At 33.7% G+C, this 16679-nt stretch overlaps 2 protein-coding genes across 2 annotated transcripts in view; both read left to right on the plus strand.

The window, feature by feature from the left end:
* LOC131621069 (dormancy-associated protein 2-like) overlaps nucleotides 1–16679 on the plus strand; it is an 88916-nt gene that overhangs the window by 37201 nt on the left and 35036 nt on the right. The gene's annotated exons all lie outside the window — the stretch shown is intronic.
* Nucleotides 11751–12627, plus strand: LOC131621070 (abscisic acid and environmental stress-inducible protein-like). Its single transcript, XM_058892280.1, has 2 exons — nucleotides 11751–11903; nucleotides 12026–12627. Exons 1-2 carry the CDS (start codon nucleotides 11819–11821, stop codon nucleotides 12364–12366), a joined length of 426 nt encoding a protein of 141 aa, XP_058748263.1. The 5' UTR covers nucleotides 11751–11818; the 3' UTR covers nucleotides 12367–12627.

Consider the following 16679-nt stretch of genomic DNA (forward strand, 5'->3'; position numbering starts at 1 on the left):
GCGAACTAAGCACATTGATGTGAGGCTGCATTTCGTCAGAGGAGTAATCGAGCGTGGAGAAGTCCAAGTGCTGAAGGTTTCGACTGAAGACAATGCTGCTGATATGATTACCAAGACATTGCCGAGTTGCAAGTTTTTCCACTGTATGCAGTTGATAAAGCTGCATGAAGAAAGCTAGTTTGTTCCTTGACGTTGTAGAGTTAGGTCCAAGGTGGAGATTTGTGAGATATTGGATCGAACTCTAGTATTGTCGAAGGGTAGCTTCTTGGTTCGACAGTTCGACAGAGTTAAGCATAAAGTCGAAGGATTGTTCACATGCTGGTGTCGAAGTGTGCATGCTGTAGTCGAAGATGGGTCTAGCATGCAGATGTCGAAGATGCTAGGGTTGTTAGCATGTTAAATTAGGTTTTAGTGTTTAAACCCTAATTTGTTAAGTTAGCTTGTTTATTAAGTTGACTTGTGTAATGGGCCTTGCTGAAAAAGCCCATTAGTTAGTATGTTAGGTTTTATTATAAATAGCATACTAGTCTCTCATCATTGCTAAGCTGCAAATCCTAATTTAGGGTGAGAGAGGATATTTGTTATTCTTGTAAACTTGTAATCTTGTTTTAAGAGAAAGTGAAAGAATAGCAGTTATAACCAATTCGTGTGTTCTTATTCTCTTCCCTAATTCCCTATTATACTTTGTTATTGGTATCGTTTTTCACAACAAAATCTCAATGTAATTTTCTAAGGGACCGTTTGTTTCAGTTTTAGAAAAATAGATTTTTTTTTTATTTTTAAAAATTGATTTTTAAAATTAACACTCATTTTGACATGATATAACATAAATATATATATATATATATATATATATATATATATATATATATATATATATATATATATATATATATATATATTGTAAGCATGTTTCATTAATCGAGAACAAAGGTTCTCAAATCCGATTATACAAACGCCGAGATACTACTCGGAGAAGGAAAGATTATACACCAAATGAAACTTAAGATAAATAAAATAAAGAGTTTTTATAAAATTCATAAAAGTTACAATTGGTTTATGTAATATTTCCGATAAAGAACCACCTCCATAACAAAACTTTGATGTTCCAAACAACATCCAAAACACTACAATCCTCCTCTCTAAAATTAATCACATTCCTAAGAATCCATAAAATCCAAATTGTTACTAACCGAGCACAACCTTCTTTTCCTTTTTTTAACCCTCTTGGATTTACGAAAGCGTCTCCATCTAAAAAAAATTATCCAAAAGATTAACTGTTTCATAGTCAACAAAATCAATCCAATCGGCCATTTCCTTCCAAACTATAACGACAACATGACAAACAAACAACGAATGGTACGAAGATTTGGGAGCAACTCCACAAAAGACACAAGAAATATCACTAGAATTTGAAAGAATACCTCGACAAACAAGCGAATCTCTAGTAGGAAGCTTCTCAATAAAGCACTGTCACCCAAAAGATTTTATTTTGAGAGGAACATGCATCTTCAAAATATGACCATACTCCTTATCATAAATATTAGCCATACTAAAAGGAACAAAAGAAGAAGAAAGAAACTTATAGCAACCCTTTACCGTAAAGGAAAGATCCACATCGTCCTTCCAAACAAGCTTATCTTTTCGTTCCACACCTCGGTGAAAAAAGATTTAAATTATCATGTAAAAAATAAAATCTACGGTTATACCGGGGCTGTTCGGAGATAAAATTCCGAAATCTCCCTACTCCCAAACCTCTCAACATAAACATATATCATTGAAAACCAAAACCTAGTCAAAATCGTAATTTTTTTCAAAAAGTTGTATTTTAGAAATGATTTTTATAAAAATCTATTTAAAATAGCTTTAAAGTTAAGTGATTTTTTGAAATATTAATATTCAATTTTTTTCATAAATAGATGAAATATCTAAGATTATATTTTAAGAATAACTATTTAAACTAAATTTTTATTTGAAATTTTTATAAAAGATTTCTTTGTAAAATATTTTTACACAAAATTTTATAATACTATAAAAGTTATTTTTTTAAAAAATCAAAACAAACAGACCCTTATCTTATACTCCCTCCGTTCCATATTATAAGTAAATTTCACATTTTTATATTCATTCAATAATTATGTATCTAGTCTGTATATAGACTAGATAAATTAATTATTAATTATTAAATGATTTAAAAAAGATATAATTTGTTTATAATATGAGCAAGAGGGAATACTATATTTTCATAATCCTGTCGGCAACAATGTTGTTACCTTTGTTAATACTACCATGGATGACACGTATGACTTGATTTATTAAATATTTTTGACAAATTTGAAGTGATATTAATCTTTGTTAATCTTAAATGCTCACTGCCTCAAATTTGTATTTCACCGAAAAAAACAGAAACTTTAAATGATTACACATTGTTAAACTTGAAAAAAAAACTTCGATAAGTGGATAAATATCATTATCGTCCTTGCAAATTTCAAAATAAGTAGTTATGAGTTGAAATATCAAAAGTCAAAACTATTAAAGCTAAACTGACGTTGATTCATAGACGAAATATGTAATAAAATTGTAAAACTATACAACAATTTTATTAAATTGAACATATTAACTATTGGTTCTTTTACAGCATAATAAATACGAAGAAAAAGAATAAAAAATTTAAAATGAATAATATATATAATTATAGTTGAGGGCATAGTAAAAATTTTTATTTACTTATGTATTAGCAAATAAGAATAATATACAATTTCAATATATTGTATTAATATGAAAAATTATTAAAATAGAAGTATGTTGTTTAATTTGGTTATATTTGTTTTAGAAAATTTACCCCTAAATTCAAATATGAACAATAAGACGTCCAATAATATTAAATTTTGTATGTTTTTTGATTTTCATTTCAGTCCGTTTAATTTCACACATATTTCTATAATATTATAGTATATTATATATTGAAATTCTTTTATTATAAATTAGACTAAAAATGTATTTAGAAAATATGATAAAGAAAATAGCCAAAAATAATTTATTATTAAATAAAATTAAAAAAAAGTAAAAACTTAGCACCACAACAAATAGTCTTGTTGATAAGTGCAAAAAATTTGTTAATTTATTTTGCAAAAAATCAATAAAAAATTATAATTTATCAATATGAACTTTTTAACAATGTATTCGTTAAATACAAATAAAAAGTACAAGAAAGCACCAAAATTAGACAAAAGGCATCTTCCTGACATTAAGGCTCACTTAGCCAAGTGAAGGAAGGTCCTTGCAAAGCGAGTAAAGGCGACAAAAAACATACAACTCAAGGCTAAGCAACAAATCTCACTTAGCACAGTATAAGACACACTAACCAAAGTATGATGGTTCAAGACTTAAGAGACTAAGTTACTTCACAAGCAAGAAAGGGTTTGCTCACTAAGTGAGTTTAGGGGGGCGCTAAGAAAGGATAGACAATAAAGACCACTTGTAGGGTGAGCTTTCATGTTTTAAGGGTGAAGAAAGTAGGCTCCCTAAGCAAGCAATGACCCTCGATTAGCAAGAATATCAGTCTGAGACTTGGTGTAATTTAGTAGTTTTCTTGATAGTGAGGGAGAGAAGTCTATTGTATACAAGAAACGCACAGGGGGAGGAAAAAGAGAGAAAGATTGAGGGCGGAAGTGTGGTCCGAGGAATCGACAATAGATGTTTTTCAACATTTTTTAGGGCTTAATTGTAAAGTTACGATGAGTAAGCGTAACTAAATTGTCTTTTGTTGGGGTTAAATGTAGTCGTTCAATGCTCATGTATTAATAACGATCATGGTGTTCTATGTAATTCCTCTTAAACTTTAATATTAATGAATTTTTTGTTCAGAATGCTTGTTTTAGAACTACCTAAAATATGTTTTCATGGTATGACTTGGTATTTGAAAAGTACTCGTCATTTCCAGAAAAAAAGCACTACTAAAAACCTAGTTTAGAAAGCTCTTTTCCTGAAAAAAGCACTGCTAAAGGCCTACTTTAGAAAGCGCTTTTTAGGAAAAAGTGTTGGTTAAGGTATACCTAAGGCAGCGCTTTTGCCTAAACAAAAAGCGCTGCTAAAACCTATAGCAGCGTCACCTACGACAACGCTTTTAAGTGCTTTTAAAGGTGAAGAAAACGCTTTCTTAGGTCTTTTATGGCATAGTGATGTATAGGTATGCTATAGTCTAAAAATAAATTTAGGTTCAGTATTCGTAGATTATGTGTATTAGATCATACGATATATATCACGTTGTTATGAAATTGTTGTGAGTAATGAGAGAGAAACAAGAGAGAGAGAGAAAAGAGAGAGAGAGAGAGAGAGAGAGAGAGAGAGAGAGAGAGAGAGAGAGAGAGAGAGTTCCACCAGTTCCTGGTTTCATCTGAGTTTTCAACTTTCATTTAGCATAGTCATGGAAGGTGAGTGGAGGGTTGTCAACGGGAAGAACAACAGAAAAACAGTAGGGGTTAAATGGGACATCTCGAGGAAGGAGGTAGATGTGTCAATGAGGGAAGTTGTAACCATTTTCATCACTGATTTCGGGGTTGGATGGAGTGCTAGGGACCTGTTCATAGAATTCAAGGCGCTGGGAACGATCGGAGAAATCGTGATACCCCCGAAAAGAGATTGGAGAGGACAAAGATTCGGGTTTGTTAGATTTCTCAATGTGACAGATGAGAAGAACCTGGAGATAAAAATGAACAACATTTGGCTTGAAGGTGTTAAGCTGAGTGCCAATATCTCTAAAATAAAAAGGAAAGAGCTTAAGAATAACAACAATCTAGTCAAGACAACAACTTACGTGAAACCACAGACCACTGATCGGGGGTTTTATCCTGAGTTCAACCTTAGACACAAGGTTGTGGCAGCAGAGATTGGGGGAGGAGCGGGTTCTTCGAAAACCTATGCGGAAATCATCAAAGGGGACAAAGTGAAGATTACTGAGGAGGTACACAAGCTTGTAAATCGATGTTCTTTTCAGCGTATGAATCAGAGAAGCAGAGATTTACCAAGGCTAAGGTAGGAGTAACTAGAAGGATGGGAGATGCATATGCAGTGGCTAACAGCCTTTTGGAAGAAGGCATCTTCTCTATTTCAGCTACAGCTTTAGGCCCTAGTTTGTGCCTTCTTGAGGAGAGCTCTGAAGGAGATCTTGTGAATCTGCTAAAGGAAGGGGGGAGTGGCTTAATCTTTGGTTCAAAGAAGTCAGGGTTTGGAGGACTACGGACGTCGAATGCGCAAGAGTGGCTTCAATCTCCATTTACGGCGCTCCCTGCTTCACCAAAAACGAAAGGTTCATGGATCTATTGTTAGCGGACATCGGGAAAATCATGATTCCACACATTCTGAAGCTAAAATCTAACAGATTGGATGTAACAAAATTAATCATATTCACTAATCACCTGGAATCCATCAGAAACAGAGTTAGGGTTTCTATTGAGGGAGTTTGGTACAACATCCTCATCATCGAAGAACAGCTTTTGGACTATGGAGAAACGGATGAAGAACGATCCATCACTAGCATGTCGTCGGACGGGGAAAGCGACTTCTCTTCTCAAGGTTCGCACGGCGGCGACGATGCTCCGTCAAGGAGCCGGTTGAACCGAATTTCAAAATCGCCTAGGAATCTGTACCAAAGCCTTAATTGTGATGTTGACTGCGGAGTGGCTAATCTGGAACCTGATGCCGACGGAACAATAAAGGAGAATGGTTTTGAATCCTTCATTAAATGCAAAGAACAAATAGGGGATAAAAAAAGAGCTTTTCAGATTCACACAGTTCTTCAGACCCTATATCCATGAATTCAATTAGCAGAGAAGAGGAAGAATACCAGGGGGGTAGCGTGAAGTGTCTTCTAAATAAGAATGTTGGGATGGCGGGGCCTGCAGGACTATTAATTCTAAATAATTCTCATTTTAATTCTCCTTCAAATAGTGATGAGGTAGCGGTGGAAAAACATCCAAAAGAGGACGAGGAGAGAGTGTATGGCATTTCTTTGGAAAAGGACAATCAGGTGGACCCCTTTGTAGCTATTAAAACGACAAATAATGATATTTTAGTTGAAGTTTCAAATGCTTATTCTTTATTAGAGGAGGTGGGCCACATTTCCAACCAAGTGGGCCAAGAAGTGAGTAACATAAAGAATGTTACGGAAAATGGAGATACATGCTATCCAGGGACGCACCAAACATCAAAAAGCAACGTAAAAGCCATGCAAAAATTTGTTGTGCCGGTCAAGAAAGTAGTAAAAAAATTTAAGAGGAAGGAAGCGAACACCAAAGGTAAACTAATTTTATGCTTTGATGACCATTGTCAACGGGTGAAAAACTCAAAAAAAGCAAGGAAGAAAATTAGAGAGGTGTTGGATTTAGGAGACCAAGCTTTAAATTTCATCTACCCGGTAGAGACTAGAATCCAAGAAGGGAAGGAGTCATCCTTGAAGGGAACATCGTCTCAGTCCAACCTGAACAAGCTTTACGTAAAGTCGAATTATTTATCAGGAGGAATACCACTATCTTGTGAATCAATCTCTAGTGCCGATATCACAAATTGTAACAAGAGGCTAACCGAAGGAGTGCTGAATAAGGCGGCTGAGGGGCTGTGGAATTCTATGGTTAAATTGGGTATCAAGAACAATTCTGACAAATTTGATCCAATAGCAAAACTGAAGGAAATGGATTCTAGGGAAAACAAAGGGGAGTCGGCGACGACGGGGATCAATAAACATGCACCCACATGATTATTTTTTCCTTAAACATCAGAGGAGGAGGTAGCCGGGCCAAGAGGAAGAGAGTCGGTTACCACATTCAAAAAGGAGAGGTTGATATTTGTTTTTTCCAAGAAACAAAGTTAAGTGGCATAGATGTTAATATAGTCAAGGAATTGTGGGGTCATAATCAAGTTGAGTGGTCGCATTTGGATGCCAATGGGGCGTCGGGAGACATTCTTACGACGTGGAAAAAGGATTTCTTTAATCTAATCTTTAGTTTCCGTGGTGAAGGTTTTTTGGGTCTATGCATGGAGAAGGATGGCAAACACATTTATTTCGTGAATGTCTATGCTTCATGTGACTTAAATTCTAGAAAAATAACTTGGGATAGATTATATGAATTCAAAAACAACAACTTTAAAGGCTCTTGGTGCATTGGAGGAGACTTCAATTCTATCTTTTCTTTGGAAGAAAGAATTGGGATGTCAAATCGTAGCTATAGGAGGGAGATAACTATATTCAAAGAGTTCATTGAAGAAATGGAGTTGGTGGATCTACCTACCATAGGAGGCAAGTTTACTTGGATAAAAAGTAATGGCAAGACTATGAGTAGGTTAGATAGATTTCTCCTATCGGATAGTTTTATTGAAGAGTGGAAGGTGGATGGTCAACATATTGGAGAGAGGGATGTGTCTGATCATGCTCCAATTTGGTTAAAAGACAATAGAAAGGATTGGGGCCCAAAACCTTTCAAGTCCAATAATATGTGGTTCAAACATGAGGATTTTGATTTATTTGTGGAGGAGGAGTGGAAAAGGATTGATTTCAAAGGAAGAGGTGACTTTTGCTTGAACGAAAAGTTGAAAACTCTCAAAAACCGGATATCTTGGTGGAACAAAAATGTTTATGGGTGGATAGATCTCAAAATCAACAATGATGGGAAAGAGTTGCACTCTTTAGATAACATGTTTGTTCATTTTGCAGGTAACGTTTCGGATGAAGTGGTCTTGAAAAGATCAAAAGTGGCGGAGGATTTTTGGGATAACATAAACAAGAGAGAAGGCCTCCTTAGATTAAAGTCGAGACAACTTTGGCTTTCCGAAGGTGATGACAACACTCGCTTCTTTCACAACTACCTAAAAGATAGAAGAAGGAGAAATTCTATTTGCTCCATCGATACAACGGCGGGAAGAATAGAAGGGGTTGAAGAAATCAAAGAATTCACTTTCAAGCATTTCGAAAACTTCTTTAAAGAAGACGTTCCCTTTAGGCCGGAGCCTATTAGGATCAATGTGAAATCTTTATCAATGGATGAATCTATGGATCTAGAGAAACCTTTTGCGGAAGAAGAAGTGAAGGAAGCCATTTGGTAGTGTGATGGTAACAAAAGCCCGGGCCCGAACGGATTCTCTTTGGAGTTTTACAAGAGGTATTGGTACCTCCTAAAAGAAGATGTGATGAAGTGTTGCAATGACTTCTATCACAAAGGTACTCTTGTTAAATCCATAACCTCCTCTTTTCTCGCTCTCATCCCTAAAAAGAAGAACCCACAAGACTTGTTTGAATACCGTCCCATTTGTCTAGTGGGGAGTATTTATAAGATTATTGCAAAGATGTTAGCGGCTAGAATGAGCGGTGTCGTGGACAAGTTGGTCTCATCTAATCAAACCGTTTTTGTTCCGGGTAGAAGTATGATGGATGGGGTTTTAATGGTTAATGAAATTCTAGATTGGGCTAAAAGGAAGAAGAAGGGGTGCTTATTAATCAAAATGGATTTTGAAAAAGCGTATGACTCGATTTCTTGGAATTACCTTAGGTGGATTTTGGCGAAAATGGGATTTGGCAAAAGATGGATGAAATGGATGGAGTCTTGTGTTTTTTCTAGCTATATGTCTGTGTTGGTTAACGAAAGTGCAACAAGAGACTTCAAGGTTCAAAGAGGATTACGACAAGGTGACCCCATGTCACCTTTCTTATTCGTTCTAGCCATGGAAGGATTAACCGCCTTAACTAAGAATTCGGTGGAGGTGGGAGATTTCAAACCGTTCAAGTATGGAGAAAACGGTTTTGTGGACATCCTTCAATTTGCGGATGATACCATCATTCTAGGAGAACCCACTTATGATAATCTATGGAGCTTGAAAGTGTTGTTGAGAGGTTTTGAGTTTGTTTCCGGATTGAAAATTAACTTCTACAAAAGCAACTTATTTGGAACTCACATAGGAGAGTGGTTTTTCAAGTCGGCCACAACGTTTCTAGCTTGCAAAAAAGGATCCTTTCCATTTAAATTCCTTGGTGTTTGGGTGGGTGAAGGCGCTTATAAGGAAAGGGTGTGGAAAGAGGTGGTTGACAACATTAAATCAAGATTGTCAAAGTGGAAGGGAAGAAACATATCAATTGGTGGGAGGGTGACCCTTATAGGATCCGTTCTTAATGCTATTCTGATCTTTACTCTATCTTTCTATAAAGCTCCGAGTAAAACTATTCAAGAGATAAGAAGCCTTCTTAGCAATTTCTTGTGGTGTGGGAATGTGAAGACAAAATGCATCCATTGGGTAAAGTGGGAAAATGTTTGCAAGCCCAAAGGGAAAGGAGGACTAGGCATAAGAGATGTGGGTGAGATGAACAAATCTCTTCTTCTAAAATGGAAATGGAGAATCTTAAAGGAAGACAAGACAATATGGAGTAGATTTTTACTTTTTAGATATCATAACCCAAAACTTAAAGTGTTAGCCGCTTGCAAGGATGTTTTAAACCGGGATGATTCTAGATGGTGGAGAGACATTATTCTTAATGATTTCAAAGAGGAGGATTTGGTTGACGGTTTTATTGATTGGGTAAAATGTGATCTCAAGAAAGGTAACAACATTCTTTTTTGGCATAGTCGTTGGTTGGGTGATCAAACTCTCCGCGTTTCTTTTCCGCATTTCTTTGACCACACAACCAATAATTTATGCGCGGTGGGAGATCTCATTATTTGGAACAACGGTGTCTTCTCTTGGAACTTGGAAGCCATATTTGGAAGTGATATTTTGATTCCCCCGGATCCGAACACCTCCACCTTCACTTTTCTTGGTATGGGCTCGGTTCTTGATGAAGAACTAAGGGACTTAAAGATGCTTCTAGAAGGAGTGGAGCCGGACTTTTCCGCAACGGATGAATTCAATTGGAACCTAACCGCTACCGGAGCTTTCACGGTGTCTAGCATTTCGCATTTGGTGGCTAATGCAAAGGATCTAGCTTGGCCTATTCACACCATCAAGTTGTTGGAAGTTATTTGGAAGACAACCATCCCGGCAAAGATCAAGATTTTTTCTTGGAGATTTCTCACCAATAGGTTACCGCTAAAAGTTCAACTAGCCAATAGAGGTGTGGCTAGTTTCACTTCCATTGATTGCCCTTTTTGCTCTAACCATCCGGAATCTTTGGATCATCTTTTCTATCAATGCCATGTCTCAAACGCGGTATGGAATAGAATCTTTATTTGGTTGGGCGATGACGTTAACCTTTCTATAGAAGAGTTCAAGAGTTTTGAGTCCATTCAAGAAAAGGTGAAAAACACCAAAATTAAAGTTAATCTAAATTCAATTTGGATGACTTTAATATGGTGCTTGTGGTATATGAGAAATACCATAATTTTTGACAACGCCCTTTTTAGCTTTGATGAGGTGATAACTAATATAATGTATTTTTCGTGGAGATGGGTTAGCAATAGGGAAACCCCAAGTAGGATTAATTTTTATGATTGGTATAAAGTACCACTTTCTTATACCAACACTTTCTAGTGTTTCCTTGTTGTAAGGGTTGCACCCCTAGTGCGATATCTTATAATCAATTGCTTATTAAAAAAAAAAAATATCACGTTGTTGACTCCTACATGAGCTGAAATGAGAACGGTGGACGATATTATTAATAGTTGATTAGAATTGCATTACTGATCAATAATAATACTTGAGAATAAATCAGTGAAATCTAGCTGCAATAAATTTTCTCAACTATATATATTAACATCATTATACTGTTTATTATTTTACTTTTTGTACTCATAAACAATCAAATATATCATAAACCATTCCTAAAGGCATATAGAAACTTTCCAACGGTCTTTAAAAGTATATTTCTTTCAACAGTTGAAACATCAGTTCAATTTTTTTTAAACAATTCTGCTCGGTTTGAAATTTAGAATCAATGGACTAAACCAATACATTGGTTCAAATAAGTGAATGAGAAGTTAAAATTTTCGGATTGTTCTTTTGAACTTTTATTATATTTTAGCTCAAATTTGCGCAAATATATAGTATGATTTTATGATGTATCAAAATTGAAAAAATTTCTTCAAATATCTATTTTTTTATAATAATTTTACCTATGAAGTAAAAATATATTTGAGATATAGTAACATAGACATTTATGGATAGAGTGGTATTATTTTAAGACGAGAAAATTGACAACATATTTTGACTGTATAAAATGAACTTTTTATAACAATTGTATGCATACCGTATTTAAATATAGTGTTCATAAGTCTCAAAATAACATTTCCCTCACGGATATAAATGACTAAATAAAGCAAAATTTTATGTGTTTGAAATTTCGACATGTTAAAAAATTATATAACAATATTTCAAATATTGGGGGACTAAAAAGGACACTTATTTTTTCTTTAACGTATATAAAATATATTATAAATGGTGAATTTTTATTTACCCCTCTAAAAAAGGTGGGTAAGGTTATCTTTAGTGTAAAATGCATTCAAAACATTAAACAATTGTTCTATATGATAAATAATTAAATACATAAAAATTAAATGGGATTATCTGATTGGTAGAATGTACACTACTCATCTTTTTGTGATGGGTAGAGAAGGTATCCCCAATATAAATATGTAGTTATTTAGAACGCAGCTCCACGAGATAGCTATTGTGAACTAGAAATACCGTGCTTTTAATGTTGTCACTTTCAGCTAATACCAACAAGTAAAAGTTCCGTATTGAGTTATCCTTCCTTCTATTATAAATAGACCACACTTTCATACTATTTTTCTCATCCTTCACTACAATATATCACATTTCAATTAATCTTGAGTTGAGTACAATGGATTCCAAAATAGCATTCCTCATCTTTGGCCTTTTGGCCATGGTTCTTATTTCCTCACAGGTCTCTGCTAATACCAAAGAAGGTGAGCTTGCAATACTTTATTTTATTTTTTTAATATTTTGTCTCCAAAATATGAGGAAATACCCTATTCTCATTTAAAATTTACTTAATATTTAAATTCACAAAGTGATGTTGTATTTGCAGAGGTTGTTGAAAACTCAAATGAACTAAATGATGCCAAATATGGTTATGGAGGCTACGGTCGTGGTGGTTACAATGGTGGAGGAGGTTACAATGGCGGTGGTTACAATAACGGAGGTGGTTACCGTAATGGTGGAGGAGGATACAATGGTGGAGGTGGCTACCGCAATGGTGGAGGAGGATACAATGGTGGAGGTGGTTACCGTAACGGTGGTGGTTACAATGGTGGTGGCGGTTACCGTAATGGTGGTGGTTACAATGGCGGTGGTGGTTACCGTAACGGTGGAGGTGGTTACAATGGAGGAGGTGGATACAATGGTGGAGATTCTGATAATCGTAACTGATTATATCGTCATGCACGCACGTATTAAGTATAATAAATTTCATGAATAAATAGTGTTGTGAGTTAATTAAACACAAGAGGTATAGATAGAAAGACCTGAATCTTTCATGGTTATATATGTATTATCTATCTTGAAACTCTAAAGTATAGTTATTTCACAACTCTATTAATCACTATCTATATGTGAAAATGAGTTTGATATTGAACTAAAGTGGTGAATGTATTATCATGTCTAATATATCAAATATCATCTTTGTTAGTACTTTCCTACATTTTACATTTCTATATCCGTACTATTTATTTGACTAAAAAAATTTCTTCGACCAAAATCATAATTTCTGTGTTAATGTAATAAATCAAACATAAAATTTCTCAATTTAATAGAGATTCAGTCAAAATAATACAGTTCACAAATATTGAAGTTGTAGTATAGTAAACAATAGAAGCTCACGAATTTTATTATATGGTCCTCAATGATTCTTTTGACAACAAGATATTTTTATGAATTTGGTGAATTTATGCTTTAACAAAACATAAATTGATTATCCTTAGAGCAAAGTATTTGACAAAATTGATTTCTATCATGCTAGTTTGTTTGTTTTCATAGCCTAGACAATTTCAAAATATATGCACCAGACATAACAATCCAGACTATGTTTCAAAAGCATCAATAACTTATTTCAGCCTTAAGAATGAAAATAACTATGTTTCAAAAGCATCAATAACTTATTTCAGCCTTAAGCATGAAAATAACTTTAAAGAAAAGCATAAATCAAATCTAAAATGCAACATCTAAATACAAAGTAAAACAAGTATATATCCAAACAAAATTTAAAATACACAAAACATTAATTAAATAACTTAAAGAATAAAATATAGCTTGATTTGGAACAATTTCAATCATTAGCTCCTTCATCTCAAATACTGAGCACCTTCATCTCCTATCTCTTCTTATGCTTCCTCTCTTTTTCTTCTTCTATTCTGAAAATTTTACTTGGACAGTATGCTTTTTTTTTTTTATAAGCAACTATGTATTTAAATAGCACAAGGGGTGCCAACCCAAATACATAAAAACACCAAACAGCGACGAAAAAACCACTAGAAACCCACCAACAAGGACGGATTAACTAGCCATATTTCCCGATCACACTCGATTCCTTTGTTAGCTAAAAACGAAAACCAATCCCACCCCATGGATTTAATACAATTCACAACCCCCGACACATCCCACCTCTTATTTGAAAAGAGCAACTCATTCCGGGCACGCCAAATATTCCATGAAATCAAAAGCCAAAAGAAAGGGACGAATGGTGCACGTACACACACCTCCAGAAAACTTGCAAAACGATCAAGAATATCCATGTCCATGTTCCCGATTCCAATATCTATCTCTTGGACAGTATGCTGAAAATTTTACATTGTCCTTGACACAAAAACTGCACAAGTTTTTTGTTGAAGCTTGTTTTATATGTTTTTCCTTGTTTGCAAACATCCTTCACAATTTTGTCAAAATATCAGTCTCGCGTGAATAGTTAGTTATGGAGCAAAAGCATCCGGATCATCGCCAACTAATCCGAATGCGTTACCAAATGCATTGGCAATTTTCTTGTTATAGGATACTTGAACTTCCCAAATTATTGACTAGTGCTCTAGTAGATTTTCATCTAATGGAGATGGTGTAACGCCTCAGATTTAGATCAAGGACATTATTTAAAAAATTATAATTATTTAAAAAAAATATAAATTTTATTTTTAATTTAAAATTCTTATTACGAGTTTGGAAGAATACCTAATTTACAGTAAAATAAATGAGTTTGATAAAACTAATTTTCTCCCTCCAATCATTTGAAACATCATATCATTCTTACTTCACATCTTCAAATTTATTGATAAGTAAAATGTTACTTCCTCTCTCCTCCTTTATAATTGTCACTTTTTAAGTTTTTCCACATACCAAAACAACCAATAATTATTGTTACTTTTTAAGTAATGATTATTCTTTTTCTAATAATACCCTAAACTTTTTAACATTTTATTTAACTTTTTCTCTCTCTATCATAATGATTAGGGGTAACTTTGACAAAATAACAAAAATACTTTCTTGAACTTTGAAATGTGACACTTAAAAAGTGAGAGGGAGTAGTTTTAAGGTGTCAGTTTCCATAATCCAAAATCATACAAAACAAAACTAAGCAAGGAGTTTAAAATCTGAAAAATCAAGTATACTATTGTTTTTTGCCAAACATGTACAAAGTAACCATTACAAAATTTTTCAAAATTACATACTAAAACAATAAAATCAAGTAATAATATATATATATATATATATATATATATATATATATATATATATATATATATATATAAATAAACACACTCAACTCAAAATATTTAAATTTTTTAACTATTACAGAAATCGTATCTCATATGTATAAATTTTTTTTATATCAAATCGTCAAAAAACAAAACACAAAAGGTAAATACACACGCTCTTAACATTATATAATTCGGATATAATCAGCCCGCCACTTAGGCACAACACAAAATTCTTCTCGTATCAATGGGAAAAATAACATTCCACTAAGGCACCACACAAAAATATATATGTGATCTCATAATGATACCAATACAAGCACGCTACTTAGACATATCTCATCACTTAGACAATCATACAATCTAAATTACAACATTCATCAGGCATATGACTAAAATCGTAACTTTTTAATAAATATTCCCGCTTAAGCAGACACCACTCATGCAACAGACAAACATATACATACATTTACAATGTACAATTACACCACTTAGACAAACATACCAAATAAAAGAATAACACTTAATGTCCTTTGAAATTCTGCCACTTGCAACACAAATATCAAGACTGACGTCTCAACACAAAATACAATGTCAGGACAGATATTATAACATCATCTGCTGAAAGAAAACACTTTAACCAAAATAGAAATTATGGATAATTGAATTGCAGAAAGTAAAAGAACACAATCAATTGTTAAACCAATTCGGTGCAATGTCACCTACTATGGGAGCTAACAAGTTAGGAAGGACATTCACTATGACAACATTAGTTCAAAGTCTAAATAATCCCAGTTTACAATTTTATCGTCTAATCACTACCTTGTGAAACTTCAACCTAGAAACCTTCTAGATATGAGATGCTCCTCTCACTTCCCACAATCACCTCAGTGATAAAACCAATCAGAAACCAGTGACAATATCAAAACAACCAAATAGAAGACTACACTTCAAATACAAAAATAACTCAGATTTGCTTAAAAACTTTTTATTGAGAACAATGACTTGACACGCAATCTACTTTTTTCTTCAAAGCTTCTGAGTGATTAACAAGTAACAATCAATCTACTTAAACATAGAAAAAGATACAAGAGTGACTTACAAAAACACAAAGACTCTCAAAATTTCCTAAGATTTTAAACTTTTCTTTATTTTACAAAATTGTAAAAGCTTAATTACATTAGGTTTAAGTTTCTCTTTAAATGATCCTCAATAGTCTATGGGTTTCGAAATCTTCACTCAAATTTTACTTGATCCATAAGTTGAGTGTTACACCAATTATGCAGAAAAATCTTCTTAAATCTTGGAACAAAATATCAAGCTTCATAATTGTCTGAACATCCAATTTTAGAAACTTGTGTGCAGTTTGAGATCAAATCACCTGTACCAGATTAAATCTTCTTGACCTGCGAAAATAAGTGAGATATATCCAAAGGAATCTCACAGAATCAAATGGAATATGTCAAGAATAAAACAACGTGTATTGATGTTGTGATACAACATGTCACAACATCTGTCAGAATATATGTCTTTAATGAATCTGACCAACGTGTTAGGACATCTTCCACAACATCCTGTTCTGAACCATGTTTTAACAAAATAGCTTCCTATCCTAAGAGCATGGTATTAACATCCATCATTTCACAACCAAAATAAATTTACTAACAACTCCAAAACAAATGAATAAATAAAATATGTTAATATACGATTTTCTTTCATATTTCTTCCACCACAGAATATAATATCCAAAGATTAACGTCAGAATGAGCTTTCATACAACGTTATATATATATATATATATATATATATATATATATATATATATATATATATTCGATAAAAAGAAAAGCATTTCCCCTCGGTTGGAACCTCCAATCGAAATAAAAACATTCTCCTAAACAGAATATTCAACTATCAACTTGATTATGAAAAACAATTGAGAGTAAAAGTGAAGTTGTTCTCCTCGATTAACATATACAATTGATGAGGAAAGTATTGCAT

This window comes from Vicia villosa, linkage group LG7 (genome assembly GCF_029867415.1).
Source record: "Vicia villosa cultivar HV-30 ecotype Madison, WI linkage group LG7, Vvil1.0, whole genome shotgun sequence".
Lineage (NCBI taxonomy): Eukaryota > Viridiplantae > Streptophyta > Magnoliopsida > Fabales > Fabaceae > Vicia > Vicia villosa.

Excerpts from the sequence above, each read along its gene's own strand:
- LOC131621070 (XM_058892280.1), top strand. The coding sequence starts at position 11,819 with ATGGATTCCAAAATAGCATTCCTCATCTTTGGCCTTTTGGCCATGGTT. Across the intron at positions 11,904-12,025 it reads CTCTGCTAATACCAAAGAAG|AGGTTGTTGAAAACTCAAAT; the intron begins GTGAGCTTGCAA and ends TTGTATTTGCAG.